The 21,050-nt window shown below is 38.5% G+C and overlaps 1 protein-coding gene across 4 annotated transcripts in view; it reads right to left on the bottom strand.

The window, feature by feature from the left end:
• Positions 1–21,050, bottom strand: part of GK5 (glycerol kinase 5) — a 77,492-nt gene that overhangs the window by 15,527 nt on the left and 40,915 nt on the right. For all 4 annotated transcript variants that reach the window (XR_004286750.1, XM_032346943.1, XM_032346958.1 and 1 more), the window contains exons 10-11: positions 16,165–16,291; positions 14,889–14,993 (exon numbers count right to left, since the gene is read on the bottom strand). Coding sequence is in view for 3 of the 4 variants with exons in the window: in XM_032346943.1 (XP_032202834.1) it covers positions 14,889–14,993; positions 16,165–16,291 (232 nt within the window). In the remaining variant the exon portion in view is untranslated. The remainder of the gene's footprint in view (positions 1–14,888; positions 14,994–16,164; positions 16,292–21,050) is intronic.

Genomic DNA, 21,050 nt, shown 5'->3' with positions numbered 1-21,050 from the left:
CACCATATACAAAAATTAATTCAAAACTGTTATATATCTAAATGTAAAACATAAACTATAAAACCTTTAGAAGAAACTATGGGAGGAAAAACTGTATGACTCTGATTTGACCAAGAGTTCTTAGATATGATATCCAAAGTATAATTCACAGAACAAAAAATTATAAATTAAACTTTGACAAATTAAAAACTTTTACTCTGCAAAGGACATTGCTAAAAAACGAAAACACTGCTACAATTTAGATGAAAATATTTGCAAATCATATATTCCAAAAAGGACCTACATTTAAAACCAAAAAAGAACTCTCAAACTCCACAGCAAGAAAACCCAATAAAAACTGCACAAAAGATGTAAACAGATACTTCACCAAAGAAGATATATAGATGGCCAAAAAAGCACATGAAAAGGTGTTTGATATCATTAACCATTGGAGAAATGCAAATTAAAAACAGAATAAGATAACACTGCACACTTAGTCTAATGGCTAAAATTAAAAACCAAACAAAAAATAAAAAATGACAATACTAAAACTGGAACAACATAAACACACACACATTGTTGGTGAGAACATGAAATGACATGGCCACTCTCAAAAATGGTTTGGCAGGTTTTTGTTTTTGTATGTTTTACAAAGATAAACTCATACTTATTTGTGTGTATGTTTACTTTTTTAAAAAAATATTTTACTTATTTATTTGACAGAGAGAGAGAGCACAAGCAGAGTGAGCAGCAGAGGGAGAGGGAGAAGTAGGCTCCCGGCTGAGCAGAGAGCCGGATGTGGACTTGATCCCAGGACCCTGGGATCACGATCAGAGCTGAAGGCTTAACTGACTGAGCCACCCAGGTGCCCCTTATTTTTTTTTAAAGATTTTATTTATTTATCTGTCAGAGGGGGAGAGAACATAAGCAGGGGGAGTGGCAGACGGCAGTCTCCTTGCTGAGCAGGGAGCCCAATGTGCGACTTGATTCCAGAACCCTGGGATCATAACCTGAGCCGAAGGCAGATGCTTAACCAACTGAGCCACCCAGGTGCCCCCTGTGTGTATGTTTACATGACATACAACATTGTTTGTTTATATGAGCCAGCAATCCCACTCTTGGTATTTATCCTAGAAAAATGAAATCTGGAGCACCTGGGTATGGATCAGTTGGTTAGGTGTCTGTCTTCGGTTCAGGTCATCAGAGCATGCATGGTCCTGGAGTCTCAGGATTGAGCCCTCAGCGGGGAGTCTGCTTCCCTCCCCCCCAATCAATCAATCAATCAATCAATCTTTCTAAAAAGATTAAAATTAAAATTAAATCTGATGTTCATGCAAAAACCTGTACACGAATGTTCATACAGTGGCTTTGTTTATAATGTCCCACAACTGTATACAACAGCCCACATATCCTTCAGTTGGATAACAAATGAACAAACTGTGATATATCTGTAACACAGGAAATTTCTACGTAATGCAATGGAATCAACTATTAAAAGATACAAAAACATGGATGAATCTCAAAGGCATTATGTTGAGTAAAAGAAACCTTGACTGATACCATTTATACAATACTGTGGATTCCAATATCCATTTATATGGATTCCATTTATATGAGAGCTATTTGAATGATACTGTGCAAAAGGTCAAAAGCTTTATGATACATAAGACTTCTAGTTCAGCCCCCAACTTCTGCAACTCATCCAACCAGATCATTTGTTGATGTAAAAGATGCAATGAAGAAAGAAGCTATGGGGAAACAGTATCAACACTTCTGGCAGAAATGCAACATGACACAATTCCTACAGAGAGGAATTTGGCAATGTCTAACAATTACAATGTATTTATCCTTTGATGTAGCAATCGCTCTTCTGGGAACTTACTATAAAGACATACCTCCAACAATAAGAAAATGCATATGCCGGAAGTTATTCACTGCAGCCCTATTTGTATTTGCAAAATATTGGAAATTACTTAAGTGCCCCAATACAGGTGATTGGCTGGCTAAACTGTGTATACACATACAGTGGAATACTGGACAGCTGTGAAAAGAAGAAAGATATCCATGAACTGAGAGGAAATAATTCTCAGGATATACTTTTAAGTGAAAATGGCAAACTATGAAAAAGCATATACAGCTTATCTTTTATGTAAGAAATTAGGGAATATAAGAAAACATGCATGTATCCCAAGTGTTTTTGCAAAAAGAAATAAGAAGGATAAACCAAAAATGAATTAAATGATTACAAGATATAGGGAGACAGAATGAAGGGACAGGTGAGAGAGTCAACTTCTCTGAGCATATCTTTTTTGACTTCGGAAATCAAACTAAAATTCCACATTAAAAATAACTTGATAATGTCTTTTTTTTTTTTTTGGACAGACAGAGATCACAAGTAGGCAGAGAGGCAGACAGACAGAGAGAGAGGAGGAAGCAGGCTCTCTGCCGAGCAGAGAGCCCGATTCGGCGCTCGATCCCAGGACCCTGGGATCATGACCTGAGCCAAAGGCAGAGCCTTTAACCCACTGAGCCACCCAGGCGCCCCTGATAGTGTCTTTAAAAAGGATGAAGAGAGGGGGAAAACTAAAACTGAATGATAACAGAAAACAAATAAACCCAATTCTATTTCAAATTAATAAAATCACTGAAAGGATAAAAGAACTGATCGAAGTACCTTTTGAATAGTGTATTTTGACCATACACCCTTTACATAAAGAAAAAAACCTGCAAACGATCCTGAGCAAATATTTTTTGTTGTAGTGGGATGGGACTAGTAATTCTGAAGCTCTTCTGTGTATATTTTAAGATTGAGCAAATGAATACATAATATTAATGATGTTGGGAGCCAGGGTTCTTGATATGGAATAAGGGATGTAAAAACGTCAGAAAAGGCCAAGCAAAGATGCTTAGGAGTAAAACTGGAACTGGAGGTACACCGTAATTTCAAAAAATTTTTAACACATCCTGGAGTGCCTGGGTGGTTCAGTCAGTTAAGCCTTTGCTCTTGATTTTGGCTCAGGTCATGATTTCAGGCTTATGTGACTGGGCCCCATGTCAGGCTCCTAGCTCAGTGTGGAGTCTGCTAGTCCTTCTTCTTCTGCTCCTCCCAGTCCTCTCAAATAAATAAATCAAATCTTAAAAAAAAATTTTTTTTAAACACATGCACACTGCTAGCTCTGCTGAAATCTGCTGCTAATCACTGTTTTTATTTTTATTTATTTTTATCATTATTTTTTAAGTAGGCTCCATATGGAATGTGGGCTTGAATTCATGACCCTAACATGAAAAGTCACATGCTCTACCAATTGAGCCAGTCAGGCACCATGTCAATCATTATTTTTTTTTAAAGATTTTATTTATTTATTTGACAGACAGAGATCACAAGTAGGCAGAGAGGCAGGCAGAGAGGAGGAAGCAGGCTCCCCATGGAGCAGAGAGCCTGATGTGGGGATCGATCCCAGGACTCTGGGATCATGACCCGAGTCAAAGGCAGAGGCTTTACCCCACTGAGCCACCCAGGCGCCCCTGTCAATCATTACTTTAAAATACCATTTACCATTCATAGAATTAGGGCTCATTGGGAAGGTAGCTAATTCCTGGGTAGGAGTGGGAAAAACACAAGATGAACTTAAAACATCTTCTGTGAGAAAATGAGAAAGTGTTAAAAAACAAAAAAAAAGAAAAAGATAGATATGACATTTAAAAGACACAGAAGACAGTTTGAGATTTGTACTGGTTAAATCTGGGACAAAATGAACATGACTATAAGTAAGAACTATAAAATTATAAACAGTTGAATGAAATAAGAAACCATGAGTTTACAGTTTAAGGGGTAACGTAAAATTCTTCATTATAAAATAAAACGCTAATTAACATGGAGGGGATAATGGAGTTAGCAAACACCGTTCTGCAACCATCAGAGTGAAGAGTGATACAGGTGAGAATTATCAATGAATTCTAAATTTAGGGGATAGGAGAATTTTGAGGAGAAATGGGACATCTTGCTAGTTTCAAAGTATCTCCCACATATTATTTATTACAAAAGGAAAAACAGTAATTCTACAGTAGAGAAATTGGAAAACATCTTATGTACATGAACAAAATTTACCAGAACCAAAATAGAACTAATGGACACTGCATCTCCAGGTATATATTCTAAGAAGGATACAGTTCTCATTTATGGATGGCTTCAGCTAAAATTACATAACATGGACCTAATCACAAGACCCCAAACAGAAGGATACTCTAGAAAATAACTGGCCTAGGTCTTTCAAAAATGTCAATGGCATGAAAAACAAACCAAGCTGAGAAAGTGGCTCCAAATTAACGAAAATTATACAATAAACAATGACAGACTAGATCTTATATTGGGGAAGAATTGCCATGAAGGATGTTACTGGGACATCTGAAAAAACTGGAATATGGACTATAAATCTGTTAAAAGTTATTATGCCCAACATCAACTTTTCTCAAGTTAATAACCATACTTTAGATAAGTAAGAGAATAGTCTTGTTCTTAGGAAATACACAGTGAAATACTACAGGGAAAGGAGCATGATACATGTAATCTGTTCTTAAAAAGTTCAAAAAATTATGTAGATATATATCTATATCCTGCAGTATGTAAGATGGTATGTAAGTATGGATGGTAGGTAGACAGGTAGATAAAGCAATCATGACAAAATGTTAAAAATTTGCAAACTTGGGGGGTTCAGTCAGTAGAGCGTGCGACTTTTCGTCTTGGGGTTGTACTCTAAAGCCTCATTATGAGTGTAGAGATTACTCAAAAACATAAAATCTTAAAAAAATAGCAAATCTGGGATAAAGGGTGTACAAAAAGTTTTTGTGCTGTTTTTACAAGTTTTAAACTGTTTGAAAATAAAAAGAAAAAACATATATAGATTCTATATTATATATATATATATACACACACACACAGATACACACACACACAACATATATGTGTGTGTGTGTGTGTGTGTGTGTGTGTATAGAGAGAGAGAGATTCAAAAATTCTTGGGTATGTTTAAAAGAGATTTAGTTTATCAATTCTATTTTTTATTATTTCTCAGTTTTATAATTTGTATGTCCTTATATGTTTTGGCTGGGAAGTTTATTATGCTTTTATTTTCTTATTTTTTTTAAAAGATTTTATTTATTTACTTGACAGATAGAGATCACAAGTAGGCAGAGAGGCAGGCAGAGAGAGAGAGAGGAAGAAGCAGGCTCCCTGCTGAGCAGAGAGCTCGATGTAGGGCTTGATCCCAGGATCCTGAGATCATGACCTGAGCCAAAGGCAAAGGCTTTAACTCACTGAGCCACCCAGGTGCCCCTGTTTCTCTTCTTTTCTTATTAATATGCATTCTTCATTCTCCTGTAAGTACTGTTTCTACAGAATTATAGTCATTTTCTGTATTTTTTGGAAACTATCAAATTATGTTTCAAAGTTTTCCTTGGCTCTATGCTACTTAAGAAAAGACATCTCAAATTTCCATGTGGTGAAGTAGCATTTAAATACTGTTTTTGCTATTTATTTCTAATCATATTATATAATAGACTGAGATGTTCTACTCTATTGCTTTTCAAAGTATGGCACTGAGAAAATGGTGTGTGTGTGTGTGTGTGTGTGTGTGTGGTGTTTGGAAAAGGATTTCATTAAACTTGAAATGAAAACATAAATGAAAAGAAAGAAGAATGAAGAACAGAAAAAAACAAACACTCTGTTGTCTATTCTTGACCAGCACTTAACCCCATAAATTACACATCATGGAATTAAAATCACTTATGGGAAGGAGGGGGGAAAAAAGAATACCATTTTGAAACTTTTAAAAGAAACATTACTTTCTTTTTTTTTTTTTTAGGGGGTGGGGGGCAGAGGGAGAGGGAGAGAGAGTATCTTAAGCAGGCTCCATGCACAGCTCAGAGTCCAACTTGGGGCTTGAAGTAGGGCTTAATCTTACAACTCTGAGAACATTACCTGAGCAGAAAACAAGAGTCAAATGCTTAACTGACTGAGCCACCCAGGCACCCCACATTACTTTCTTTTATAGAACCATACGTTGCACATAAAATATTTAAGCCTAGTTTAATTAGGCTTTTTAGTTTTAAGATAATTTCAGTCTCTTAAAGAAATATTCAAAACTATGTTCTTAATGTATAAAAATAAAGATTTTACATTACAGTAAGAAATATTTTATGAATTTGGTATAAGAACAGTTCAAAAAAAGATAGAACAAAGTCTGGGCTGCTACCAGCGGGGGAAAAAATATTAAAAAAAATTTTTTAAAAAACATCTTATTTACACACTTTGCTTTCTTCATGTTGAGATCTTTATCTATTTCTTTCTGGTTGGAGCATCTCCTTGGGTAATTTCCTCAGAAAATATAAACTGCACGGCGAGGAATGTCTCTTTTCCACTTAATATGAGTGATATCTTAGCCAGGCACCAGAATATTGGCTCATTGTTCTTTTTTCTCTATACTATGTACATGTCATTCTACTTTCCAAATTTTACAACTACCTTCCATGCCAGTGTGATTTTTTTTTCCCTCCATACATCAACTGTTCTTCCTATCTGGAAGCTTTTCTTTATTCTTGGGAATCAGATAATTCATACACATATGACTATCTTTGCATCTTTTTTTTTTCTTTGACCTAGTAAGCTATTTCGGTCTGAAAACTAAGGCCTTTCTTCTGTTCAAGGAAATTTATTTTCAATTTATTGCTTCAATTTTTACATTTTTGTAACTCCATTTCCATAATTACATTTTCATAAACCAAAAGAGACTACTATTCACATGTTTTTTCCTCTGATTTTATTCTGATTTTTATTTCCTCTGATTTTATTCTTTTTCTTTTTCTTATTTTTTTTTAAAGATTTTATTTATTTACTTGACAGATAGAGATCACAAGTAGGCAGAGAGGCAGGCAGAGAGAGAGAGAGGAAGAAGCAGGCTCCCTGCTGAGCAGAGAGCTTACCTCTCAGTTTTACCTTTTATTTCTCTCTTTTTTTGTTTTTAAATTCTTCCTGAATCCTATTTGGATCTTTAGCACTGTCTATTTTATGCTGGTTTTGTTTGTTTTCTTATTGGTTTGTCTGTTTTTACATTTTATATACCATGGTTTTGTTCTTCAAAATTTTTTGTTTTCCAAACATTTCTTTGTAATATTTTCTTTCATCCCTCAAGTTTAACTTTTGTTGGTATTATTTTAACTTCCTGTTTCTTCCATTTATCTGACTTTGCGGGACTTATCTGTTGAGGCTGTTCTCCCCCCTTCAGGGTGCTATATGTTCTTATATCGTGGTCTCTTTCGGGTCAGGCTTACGGGGTTGTGAGGCAATGAGAGGTAGGGGAATGAACCTTGGCGCTCAGGTTTCTGGAGAGAGGAGAAAGATTAGGCGTCCCCCCTCAGGCTGGAAGAGGAGTAGATCAGACAAACAGTACCAATATCCACTGTGGGCAAACTTTCCCAGGGATTGGCCAGGCCAGCTTTCTTCTCCACATGCTGTGGGGATTTTCTCCTGGCTCAGTAGGCTGGATCCATAGAGAACATCCAGAGCATCTTTTTCTTTAAAGAGAGACCAAGCAAGTGGGTGTGGGGGAGGGACAGGAAAGGGCAGAGAAGAGGGAGAAAAAGAATCTCAAACAGGCTCCACACCCAGCAAGAAGCCCATCGTGGGGCTTGATCTCACTGCCCTGAGATCATGACCTAAGCTGAAATCAACAGTCAACGCTAAATCAACTGAGCCACAAATATCTGGATATTTAGGTGCCCCAAATATTCAGAGTGACTTCAGCAGCCTCAAGTAGCTTCACCAGTTACAGTGAGGTCATGCCCTCTACACACCCTGGGTCTGCACTGTCTCCTTGAGAATTCAGGGTGTCGTTCATGCTGGGCTCCTCTTTAGCTTCAGCAATAAAGAGGAACCCCTTTATTCTGGGGGTTCCTCTTTATTGAGGAATCCTATTTAGATTTTACCTCCTCCTTCTCTCCCCCAGCAGGAAGGGAGGGAGGCAGGACCACGAACTAAGATCCTATTTACCAGCAGTAACATGTATGTGTTCACCATCACCTACGAATAGTTCATATATGAGAAAATATTTATCTCATCCCTTCTAATGAGGGATATTTTATCTCTCTTGGGAAGATACCCAGAGAGGAATCAGTTTCCATATTTCCAGTAAACAAGAGTCCTGGGTAATTTTAAATGTGCATGGGGAAGTCTTACAGGGATCGCCTGGAACAAGCAGATGTGACATGTAGCAATTAGGAGTGATATTGCTAGGGGAAAAAATGTCTCCTGACCTGTGTTACTGGAGGACAGCAGCGATGGTAACTGCCCCAACTGCAGAGATGAAACAGGGCATTCCTGAAGTCCCTTAAATAGGTCATGCTTCTCCCTGCTTGGACCTCCCACACTCCTGGCTGGGACTGCCCCCTAACTTAAACCGCCAATCTCACCTATGCAACCATCCTTTTTTTTTTTTTTATTAAAGCTTTATTTATTTGAGAGAGAGAGAGAGCAAGCAGGGAGAGGGGCAGAGTGGGAGAGAGGGAGAGAGAGAGAGAAAGAGAGAGACAGCATCTCCAGCAAACAGAGCCTGAAGTGAGGCTTGATACCGCAACCCCGGGATCAGGACTGAGTCAATCAAGAGTCCCATGCTTAATCAACTAAGCCATTCAGGCTTCCCTATGGAACCACTCTTATTATCCCTTCAGGAACAGCTAACATCATTCTTGAAAGAAGCCTCCTGATTCTCTAGACTGGACAAAGCTCTCCCTTTAAAAAGGGATCATTGAGGGCAACCCTGTCCAGACCCCTCTCACTCTTGAGAGCTTTTTCTGTATCTTCACTTAATAAACTTCTATTATTTTCACTCAATAAACTTCTATTGCTTTACTCACTCTCCTTTGTCTGTAAGATTCATTTTTTGACTCTGTGAGACAAGAACTTAGCTCTCCCGCAATGTTTTGGTGCCAAAACCTGGGTTCGCTTCCACTGAAGGGTGCAGGAACCACGGATACTTTGGGAACCTCGTGAAGAGGAATCCACCCACATCTATAGTATTGCAGGCATGTCTGAGGGCAAGCACTGGGCTTGACATCTGGCCTGGAGAGGCAACTAAAAGTTCAACCTAGAGATTCCTTATGAAAGTTCCAACAGGGGTGCCTGGGTAGCTCACTTGGTTAAAGCCTCTGCCTTCAGCTCAGGTCATGATCCCAGGGTCCTGGGATCGAGCCCCGCATCAGGCTCTCTGCTCAGCAGGGAGCCTGCTTCCCTTCCTCTCTCTCTCTGCCTGCCTCTCTGCCTACTTGTGATCTCTGTCAAATAAATAAATAAAATGTTAAAAAAAAAAGTTCCAACAAAAGCAGAATCTAAAAGATCTATATGATCATTCTTGCTGAGCTTATGTAAATAATTATGCTGTTTGTTAAAACTGGACTTGTTTTTAAATAAGTTAGTCTTCTTTGGCTATCTCTGGGAATGAGGGTTATTATAGAGAGAAATTATGTTTCAATAACACACCTTTGCTGATGTTAAATTTTAGTTCTGATTGTCTTTGACTGTTGTTGGCCTAAGCTAGACAACTTGAGGTAAACTCCAGAGAAACTGCCACAATAGCTCATGTATAGACAATTTCCTTGCTTGTTATTCTGTGGAATAACAGGACCCCATGGACATATGGTTATTTGAACAACTGGGAAATGGGACAGATTCCCGAGTAAGTGTATAACTCACCTATCACCTTGGCCAATTCTATGTGGCTGGGATGACAAGATCACTCTTTAAAAGCCAGAGGGTACCAGACGGGGATAATGGATGGCCCCACTTTCTTTATGATTAGACAGGATGATACATCTGCGGGTGCTCTTATTTCCTGAGACAAGTCTTCTCCCATTTGCCAGTGACTCCTTGTAATTAGGATATTGTTAAGGCTGGACCTCAAACAAAAAGGGCTTCTTGAAAGTTTCATCCCTCATAGTCTTTTATCCTAGAAGCCACCTCTACTGACATACAGTAGCAAACAAAGGCTCTAACCAAGCATACAGCAGCCCTCCTGGTAAAAAGAGTCTCAAAGCTCACCATGGGGTTTGTAGGATTTACTTAGGACTGCAATATAAAATAAGCAAAACAGGATGCTTGCTCAGCAAGACTCTAAATGATACTAGGTCAGGCACTGGATGCACTCAAGCCAAGAATTAAATGAAGTCAAAGAAGCACTTCCCAAGAACTGTGCCACTATTGCTACACCACTTGGGATGCGAGAAACTTGACATGTGTTTTAACATTACAGTTAATTCCTGCAAGGTGTCCCAATTAATAGGGGACATTTGTGATCAATTAAGATCAAGATATCCACTGATCTATTTGACAAAATTGGTAACTGAGGATCTTACTTAAGGGATGTGATCACAATTTGGGGCCTAATAAATGTTCATCCTTTTGCATGTGCTGAGGCATGTACCACTTGCTGTCCGTCATGACCCTCTGGAGCCACACCACAATCCCCTGGAGCAACCCTTGAATAGATTCTAACTGCCATACAGCCCACCACCCCCATTTCAGCAGGAAGCAGCCAGAATGGCCACCATCCCATTCTCTAATGGCAGGTAAGTTTACTATTCCAGGGAGAGGAATGAGGAAGGGATAGGCAGGACTAGGTAGGGAGAGATAGATAGCGGGCTCTGCGATCAGGTCACAGAAATCCTGGAAATGTGGAGAAGTGGGGAAACCAGAGGTAAGGGAAAACTGGACCATCCTGCCCTAGGTGTGGGGGGGTGGGTGTCTTTTATGATAATAACCTGTGGCCAACAAAGAATAATGAAATCCTAGCGGAGGTGGGCCATTGAAGGTGTTATCACTAATCCTTGCTCAGTGGTGATAAATCGATAGAGATGTTAAAAGGATTTAAGTTCCCTGGTTGGCTTTCTATAAAAGACCAACCCTAAAGGCCCTCCTAGGCCTGTCTGGACCCCTCTCTCTGGAGAGCTTTTTCTCTATTTTCACTTAATAAATTTCGATTATCTTTGCTTACATAAATAAATAAATAAATATTTCTTAAAAGGGATCATTGATCCTACAACTACTTCTCTTTCCTGGGACTTAACACTAATATGTTTTTTCAATTTTTTCCTTTTAAAACATGTCGTTCCTGGGACTCCTGGGTGGCTCAGTAGATATGCATCTGCTTTCGGCTCAGGTCATGATCTCAGGGTCCTGGGATTGAACCCTGTGTCTGGCTCTCTGCTTGGAGGGGAGCCTGCTTCTCCTGCTCCTCGCCCACCCACCCCACCCCATGCTCTCTCTAGCTATCTCTGTCTCTCTCTCAAATAAATAAAATCTTTAAAAAAAGAGAGAGAGAGAAAAAAAAAGAACCCCCCACCCTGTCTTTCCTGTTAGACTGTAACTGCTGTGAGGGCAGCAGGTTTCTGTGTCATTCACTCATGTTACCCTAGCATGTACAGTTAGTTCCAGGCATGCTGTGAGCACTCAATTACTTGTTAACTCAATACAAGCTGGAAGACAGAAAAATTCTTATAAGATTAAGACAGCAAAATAGAACAAAGAGTGAAGGGGAGGAGAAATGGACTAAATCAAAAAGAAAAGAGATGATCATGTGGGAACCCAAATGTGCCAGTTAACAGTAGGCGAAGGGGGAAAAAAGGAAGAACTGGCCTATGTGAAAAAGACTTGGAAAATAAATCCAAAAATCAAGACAAAACTTATTTAAAGCAGCTTTTACACCTGAGCTAAGGTGTTCAATCCACTAACGAAGTGGAAGAAAGTCATCATCCAGACTGGAGATGCTCAGGACACCACACAAAGATATAAAGTTCAGCTCACACATTCAAGGAAATGTCAGGGCCACTTAGGCTCTTAAACACTGTGTTTCTCCTGAACATGATTAATTTTTTTCAGTACACCCATTAAAATGATTTCTCAAAACAGAAAGAAATATATTAAAAAAATGTCAACTTTCTGTGTGAATTTCAGACAGATACAGATGTTTAGCTTTACCAATGACTAAAATTTTAAAGTAAATAATTCAACTCTGAATTCTCTCTCCCTCCAGTCAGAACAACAGTCCTATTTCCTCGCCAGAGATGGGACTGGCCTTCAGGAGGCCTTGTGCCTCTACCAGAAATCACATCGCTTTTCTAGGTAGGACCATTTAGCCCCATCTCCCAGAAAAGATTTTTCATCATTTCAGAATCACAGTGAATGAGACTCAAGCCAGCAAAGCAAAGATTCCTACAGAGAACGTGCACATGATGTCACACAGAACTCGAGAATTATTTTTTTAACTGATGAATGTGAAGTTTTTCTGCTTTTTCTTTGCATTTTCTGGGAAGGAGTAAAATTAATAGAAGGTACAACTAAAGGAGAAGAAATATGTAACTTTCTATTTCTTTTTTTTTTTTTAAGATTTTATTTATTTATTTGTCACAGAGAGAGAGAGAGAGAGAGACCACAAACACGGAATGGGGCAGCCAGAGAAGCCTGGTTCCTGCTGAGCAAGGAGCCCAATGTGGGACTCAGTCCTGGGACCATGACCTGAGCTGAAGGCAGTCAGTTAGCAACTGAGCCACCCAGGCATCCCCATTTTCTATTTCTGATAATCAAGATAGATGTCCAAAAAAAGTTAAAAGAGGTACATTTAAAGAAGAGACTTCTGGGGCATCTGGGTGGTTCAGCTGGTTGGGCATCCGACTCTTGATTTAGGCTCAGGTCATGATCTCAGGGTCCTGAGATCAAGCACCCTTTTGGGCTTCATGCTCAGTGTGGAGGTCTGCTTGAGATTCTCTCTCACCCCCCTTCCTCTACCCCTCCCCCACATGTGTGCTCTCTCTCTCTCTCTCACACTCTCAAATAAATAAATAAATAAATCTAAAAAAAAAAAAGAGACTTCTAAGTGATAAACTTATAATAATAACTTATAAACAAGTCATCTTATGCTTATAAGGCAGGTGCAGGCTCACGGAGAAGGAGAGAGAAAGGAAGAAAGGAGATGGACTGGCATTTTCTTCCTAGAGTTTTATGTTTTCTGCCAACAGAATTGGCTTTTTCTTTAAACAATTCAGCTTAGTTCAAATTAGCAAAGTAGAAAATTACAGCCTGCTCCATAATTTAATCAGAGATACCCACTGTCAGTTCTTTGGTATGTAACATTTCACACCTTCTGCATGAAATATGGCTATATAATATACAGGCTATTCATTATTTACAAAAGCCAAAAAGTGGGAACAAGCCAAATGTCCACTGTCTGATGAATGAATAAATAAATTGTGGTGCAGCCACATAATGGATTATTATTCAGCAATAAAAAGAAATGAAGCACTGACACAAGCCACAACATGGGTGACCCTTGCAACACTATGCTGAGTGAAAGAAGGCAGTTACAAGACACCATGCATTATTTAATTGCATCCATATGAAATGTCCAGAATAGGCAAACCCATAGAGACAGAAAGTAGATCCATGGTAGCTTAGGGCTGGTGGGTAGAACAAGAATGCCAATGCCTATGGGGGTACCTTTTAGGGGGAATAAAAATGTTCTAAAAGGAGATTATGGTGATGGTTGTGTAGCTCCAAGACAATATGAAAGAACACTGAATTTTACACTTTAAGTAGGCAAATTATATGGTATGTGGATTATAGCTCAATAAAGTTGTAAAATACAAGCAAGAAAGATTTATATAGACTGTCCTGCAACTACCTCCTTAATTTCTCATAGACAGTGTTCTACATCAGTAAGATATACAACTGTGCCATTATATGTGACTGTAAAATGTCCCACTGTATGGATATACTGGTGTTTACTTACTCGATGCTTTAGACAGGAACTTATTTCTAATCACTGTATTAAACACTTAAGCATGTACACATCTTTGCATACCTGTATCACTGTTTTATTAAAAAGGAAAAAAAAAGAATAGAACTGAGGGCAAAGGGTCTGCACTCTATAAATTGAAATATATTGCCTGCTTGTCCTCCAGAAACATCAGACTAGTCAATGTTCATTGCAAAGGAAAACAAGAACAGTTTTTTTCTCTATATTTCCATCAGTGCTGAACATCATCAAACTACTTAATCTCTGCCAACGGCAGGTGACATAATTTTTATGTATATACTTTTTTAAAGATTTTATTAATTTGAGAGAAAAAGAGAGCATGCACATGCAAGAGCCAGGGGAGAGGCAGAGAGGAAGAAGCAGGGAGCCCAATGTGGGGTTCGATACCAGGACCCCCAGATCATGACCTGAGCTGAAGGCAGAGGCTTAACTGACTGAGCCATAATTATTATGAATAGTAATTTTTAATAGTCATTTGATATGATAGCTGTCTATACTTCTGTCCTTTATTCATTCTTTAGTTACCTTTTTTTAAAATCGTACTTATTTAATTGGAAGAGAGAGTGAGAGAAACAGAAAGCAGGAGCAAGGGGAGGGGCAGAAGGAGAGGAAGAAGCAGACTCCCCACTGAGCATGGAACCCGATGGGTGCGGGGCTCGACACCAGGACCATGACCCGAGCTGAAGTCAGACACTTAACTGACAGAGCCACCCAGACACCCCGATTCTTTAGTCATCTTTATTAATTTTTCTGACGTATGCTACAAATCATTCTTACCAACTTGTCTTTTAACTTTGCTCATGGCACCTCTCTCCTTACACATTCTAATAATTTATACACTTAAATTTATTGCTTTTTTCTTTATGGTATCTGGCCTTAATGCCTAGCCTTTTGCCATCCCAGTGTCATAAAAAAAAAATCCTATATTTTCTTCTAGCATAGGTCCTTTTATGTCTCAACCGAACAATCCATTCATTCCCTACTCATCATCAGTCCTACGGTGTGCTTGAATTCTTTAAGTCGGACCTGTGAAATGTTTAAAAGATGACTTACCTAATTCTTGAGCCCAATTTATGATGGTACCAGTGTCTCCTGCATTGCTTTCAGCTAAGCATACAACTTCTTGGCCAATCTTCCACCCAATTAGAGGATAAAACCCTTAAAAAACAAAAAAACAATATAAGTCAAATGTAATAAACAGATAAATCATTACAGAGACATCTACAATTTTGACTAACAATTGGATTATCTTAAAAAATAGCAAAGTGGATCTGATGTCAGTGATTTCAGAAGTTTCTAACCTCATAGCCTCAGTCTCCTCAACTGTAAAATGGTCTACCTCAGATAGCTCCTATGAGAATAAACTGAATTAAAGCATAAAAAACTTAGTGTGTGCCTGGTATTTAATATGAACAATAAACATTAGCTTTTAGTAGCTGTAGGCATATCTATGTCTCTAAAAACACACAAACAGAGCCAACTACACTCTTTTATTTATTTGTGAAGGCTCCTAGGTAGAAACAACCTAATACCATGATGAAATTTTCTATCTTCCATTTTCCAAGTTAGGGGGAAAGGAGGAGCTTAAGGCAGGGATTGAAGGTAAGAAAAAGATTTTAAAACTACCTCTTTGTAACCATGTTAAGAGACCACAGCCCAGAGTAAGAGCCCACAGGCCTCCTAGGGTATAGTTCCACAATCTAAATTTCTTGGTTTACATAACCTAGGATATCTTCCATCACGGAAACCAATTTCTTGGCAACAGTCATTAAATATGTGTGGAATATTAATTGAGAATTACCACCCCCCCCAAAAAAATCACAAAAAGAACTGCTAACTCATAAGAGAAAATTTAGAGGCCTAGGAGAATGCTTTAGACAAATATTACAGGTATTACAGGTAAATATTTAGTAAACTGACCAAAATACCCTAATACGGAGTTTTCTATAATAACATCTGTCTCTGGGCATCTGGGTGGCTCAGTGGGTTAGGCCTCTGCCTTCAGCTCAGGTCGTGATCTCTGGGTCCTGGGATCGAGCCCCGCATTGGGCTTTCTGCTCAGCAGGAAGCCTGCTCCCTCCCCCCACCTGTCTCTCTGCCTACTTGTGATTTCTCTCTGTCAAATAAATAAATAAAACCTTTAAAAAAATAATATCTGTCTCATTTTTTATGCTTTTAAGGAAAACAGGGAAATGGAAATTAACTGTCTCTAAGAAATAACAGTGAAAAATATGTTAGAAAGTATTCAATATAAAATAGGAAAAGTATCACAAAAGTTAAATATGAAGTGATATTTTATCAATAAAAAGGATAAATTCTAACTATTTACCTGCAACACTATGTTGAAGGTTATTTCCAGTATTAATATCCAAAAATGTCCCAGTTCCCATGGTTAGTTTCACGTCTCCTGTGTGGAAGCAGCACTCTCCAAACATGGCTGATTGCTGATCGGCGACCTGCCAAAAATGTTCAAATATAAGATCGCTGGGCATGAGCAGTGGCCCATTTCACTGTATCCCACTGTCTTCTATATTGTATTCTCATGGGTCAACATCTTATTTTCTTTTCTCCTTTTCCTTAAGGAAAAAAAAAAAAAAGCCCTGGAAAGAACAAAGAGCAACAATAAGCTAGAAGTCTCTTCAGGACTAACATTGTGTGGTAACCAATATGCCTCAGGAATTTTTAATAGGCAATCTACTTTATGACTTTTAAATATCACAGGAAAAATCTGAGAAATAAAGGTCAGAATAAAAATTATCCGGAATAAAAACAAAGATTTTTCAACTTAAAAGTGGTTTCATTCATTCATTCATTCATTCAAAATAACTGACCTCACAAATTTCTCTCTCTCTTTTTTTAAAGATTTTATTTATTTATTTCACAGACAGAGATCACAAGTCAGACAGAAATCACAAGTAGGCAGAGAGGCAGGCAGAGAGAGAGGGGGAAGCAGGCCCCCCCGCTGAGCAGAGAGCCCGATATGGGGCTCGATCCCAGGACTCTGGGATCATGACCTGAGCCAAAGGCAGAGGCTTTAACCCACTGAGCCACCCAGCTGCCCCACAAATTTCTCTTTTAATAAGAGTGATAGGTGTATGCTTAATATAAAGAGATATAGGCCAAAAGTACACATTCCCAACTATACATTTTTGTTAAAAAAAAAATTATAACATTTTGTTAAAATAATTAAATGTAAATTGTCAAGTAACAATGTTCAACAGAGTAAATTTTAAAGCTCTATTTGGCTTTATTAATTGATGCATCCATTCTAGCAGAGGTGAGCTCAAAAGGGCTAAAGAAAAGGAAAGTTTTTAAAAGTAGAAAAAGAACAGAGAAAAAAGGAAACTATTAGCAAAGAACCCATTGTTTTGGGAACAGTTGCCCTCCTAAGGTGGACAGAAGGGGTCTATCATTAAATTTCCTAACGCTGACCTAGAAATTCCCATGTTGACCCGGTAAGGGTTACATTTCTGGGGAGCTGAAACTATAGGTGGATTAGCTATTAAGTCTTGGTTTACTGGCTTGGAGCTGCTACCTTAGGCCTGTGTTTTCCTTATTAACAATTTCCTCCCTTTTGATCAGACTCTCAGTTTAACTGAGAGATGCGATCAAAATTTAAAGCATTAGCAGCCTTCTCCAACACCACTCCAGAGTTCTCACAGCTGTTACTGATCCTCTGTGGTATTCACAGATCATGATGGGTTTTTGCTTAATTTCTGTGAAATTCACAGGTTACAACTTCAGGTTTACAATTTTTAAGTCAGTTGTCCTCTTCATTCCTTTTCTAATTTTCCCGTCTTAGGGAGATCATTTGCTTGGTGCTTGGCAGCTAACATGCATGTAAAGCTTTTGAGAGAATACAATGTACCGGGGAGATTATTACGATAACTATAAACAGGATAATTCCCAGTATTTGGAGTGCACTTCAAAGCCATGGTTCCCAAGACCCAAAACAATTAAAATCAAATAAGTCAAAGACTCCACTGAAGACATTACTCTTTTAAGCCAAGCAGCTTGCTCAGTGATCTTATGTAATTAAGTTTTGAAATCCCCAGAAGGGTTAGTCCAAATACAGCAGGTGGTATTGACCAGAGCAGAGATTCCCCCTTGCTGGGCTAAAAAGTAATCGAGGGCTATCCTATTATCAAGAACAGCCTTGGCTAAAGAATCTAAGGATGGCTGTTGGGCCTCTGCTGCTTTAGCAGCAGATTCTGCAGTAATTTCAAGAACTGAGGGGAATTTCCTGATCATAGGTTCATTTACATTTACCCCTAACCAGGGAAGTAGGGACCTACCAAGAGGAGTGAATTCCTGAATCATGAAAGCCTCCTGGCAGGTCCTTTCTAGCTCAACAACGTAACTTCAAGGGAGTCACCCAAAGAATTGTCTTATTTGGCTTGTGAAAAATTAGGGGCTCAGTTAGATTTTTTCCTAGCCTGAACTAAAAGGTCATTCTAAATTCCAAAGACCCTGAAGCAATGGCCTGTGGAGAAACAGATGACAGCATTAACTTTCCGGGCTAATGCCAGAATAAAAAAAAGAAGGAGAAAGGGTTGTACATTTAGTTAAAGTTTAGTCTTGATTCATCATCTTGGGGAGAAGCATTCCGTCCCACATCAGCTACTTCTTTTCCTCATCAATTTGATTTGGAGGTGTCTCCAAGCATCTCTAGAAGACCTGGTTGGAGGTGGAACCTTCACAAGCTGTGAGATATGTACTCAAGGCTCCGTCCCTTCTAGTTTTGCAGCAGTGTCAGTGATCAGGAGCACCTGGTAAGATTCCTCTTCCACTAGGACTCAAGGGCCATCTTCTTCTGCTAATGTTTCCAGAATACCTAATTATCCCAGCTCAGTATACAGCTTCTGATAGAATTCCAAGAAGTTCTGCAAGGTTGTCATTAAGGTTCGTATGATTTGCCCAGTGAAGTGGATGCCTTGATCAATGGAGACTGTGGAAGTATGCCCCAAATGGGAAACACATTTTCTAATAGTTTCCCTGCTACTGTGAGGGCATCACAGTCTTGCAGCAGGGAAAGGCTTCAACCCATCCACAAAACATACAATGAATAACAAGAACATATGGGTAACCCCTAGTAACTAGCAGCTGGAATGAAGTCCAGCTGCAGGTGTTCAAAGGGTCCAGAGGGATAGGTCTGAGGCTCTGGGAACAAAATCAGTTTTCCCAGGATGACCTGACAAGTCAGGAATTGCTGGTAGATTATTTTTACAATATTACAGAAGTCTCCCCACCAACGTCTATTCATAATTTTGGGTCATCTTGAATGCCATATGGTTAGTGAAGGAATGTAAAAACTGAAAAAGAGGGTTTACCAGGGAACTGGGAAAAACTAAGCAGCCATCTTGGTTTTCCCATAGCCCAACTATTCATTTAATTGACAGCCAGTATTTACCCACCTTTATTCCTCTGATTCAGCAGCAGACTGTTGCCATGTTACAGGACATCAGGATGGCAAAAGTGTGGCAATGAGGGGCTTTTTTTTTTTTTTTGCAGAAGCAGAATGGATTTCATGCACACATGCCAAAATCTTACAACATAAATAAGGTCTTTTTTATTTGATAATGCTTCTGATGTAATTTAACATATCACATAAGCTTAAATAGTTTAGCAAATTCTTTGGTATGCTCCAGGTCAAAGAGACTTAAGCCAATGAAAAGTCCAAACAAACAAACTTCATCCTCTTAAAGCAGAGAGAGAACCAAATTCTCGTTTTGCTCTAGCTTAGTTTTGATACTAAAACTTACCTGTTCCAATCTTTAGTCAGTCCTGACCACATACACAATTCCGTGTCAGAGATTCCCTTCTTTATACAACTGTTTTTTCCTCAAAGAATATATCTCCATCCTCATACTTTTTTTAAAATCAAAAAACATGTATTTTACTTCCCTTGCATATGGAGAAGTTTCCCTTATTATTTCTAGTAGTGTTAAGCAAATGGAAACATCAGTTATACCAGCATTCTTTAGACTGGCAAATTTATAAATACATTTTATAATTTTTAGAAGCATTATGTTTTTAATTTTCCAATGTAGCACTAACATATCCAAAATATATTACAGTTTTTCTGTAACAAGAAGCCATGAGTAGATATTTCTTTTTTTTTTTTAAGATATTTTTAAGTAATCTCTATACCCAATGTGGGGCTTGAACTTACAAACCTGAGATCAGAGTCGCAGGCTCCACTACGCCAGCCAGACACCACAAGATAAACAAACCTATGTTTAGTAATTGATATTTTAGTATTTCATCTTATTTACAAATGATATAGATATTTAATGAATTCAACTTAATTCATTACTTAATCTAACTTAGAAAAACTTTAGGGTGGGGTACCTGAGTGGCTCATTCCTTAAGCAACTGCTTTTGGCTCAGGTCATAATCCCAGGGTCCTATGGATCAAGTCCCACATTGGGCTCCCTGCTCAGCAGGAAGCTTGCTTCTCCCTCTCCCACGCCCCCTGCTTGTGTTCCCTCTCTCACTGCCTCTCTCTGTCAAATAAATAAAGTTTTTAAAATGAAGAAAAACTTTAGGGTGTTAGGTTACCAAAAATATTTGGGAGACTATTTAAAAGATTACCTAAATTTTTTATTTTATTTATATCTATTTACTTGTTCTTAATAAATATGCTTGTATTACCCATAAGAACTTCTCGAGACATCAGATAAAGTCAGTCATTCTTCCAAGTTATTTTTTAAAAATTTATTTATTTGACAGAGAGAGTAGAGGAGGGGCAGAGAGAGAGAGAGAGAATCTTGAGCAGACTCTCCTGAGTGCAGAGCCTGATGTGGGACTTGATCTCATGACCCCAAGATCCCCTCAGCTGAGATCAAGAGTTGGATGCCTAACTGACTGAGCCACCCAGGTGCCCCCTGCCAAGCTATTTTTTTTTTTTTATCTGTAACAGAAATTATATTACCTTATTCAACTTTAAGTGAATTAAGGCAGAATAAAAGTTTTAATTTTAATGCTGATAACTCTAAAGGCATGTCTACTTTAATATTCTTTAAAGATCTGTTTATTTTATTTTATTTTTTATTTTTTTAAGATTTATTTATTTATTTATTTGACTGAGAGAGATCACAGGTAGTCAGAGAAGGCAGGCAGAGAGAGAGAAGCAGGCTCCCTGCTGAGCAGAGAGACCGATGTGGGACTTGATCCCAGGACCCTGAGATCATGACCTGAGCCGAAGGCAGCGGC

This window comes from Mustela erminea, chromosome 1 (assembly GCF_009829155.1).
Source record: "Mustela erminea isolate mMusErm1 chromosome 1, mMusErm1.Pri, whole genome shotgun sequence".
Classification (NCBI taxonomy): domain Eukaryota; kingdom Metazoa; phylum Chordata; class Mammalia; order Carnivora; family Mustelidae; genus Mustela; species Mustela erminea.
Note: the sequence above shows the minus strand (reverse complement) of the source record. Positions and strands in the feature narration are given on the sequence as shown.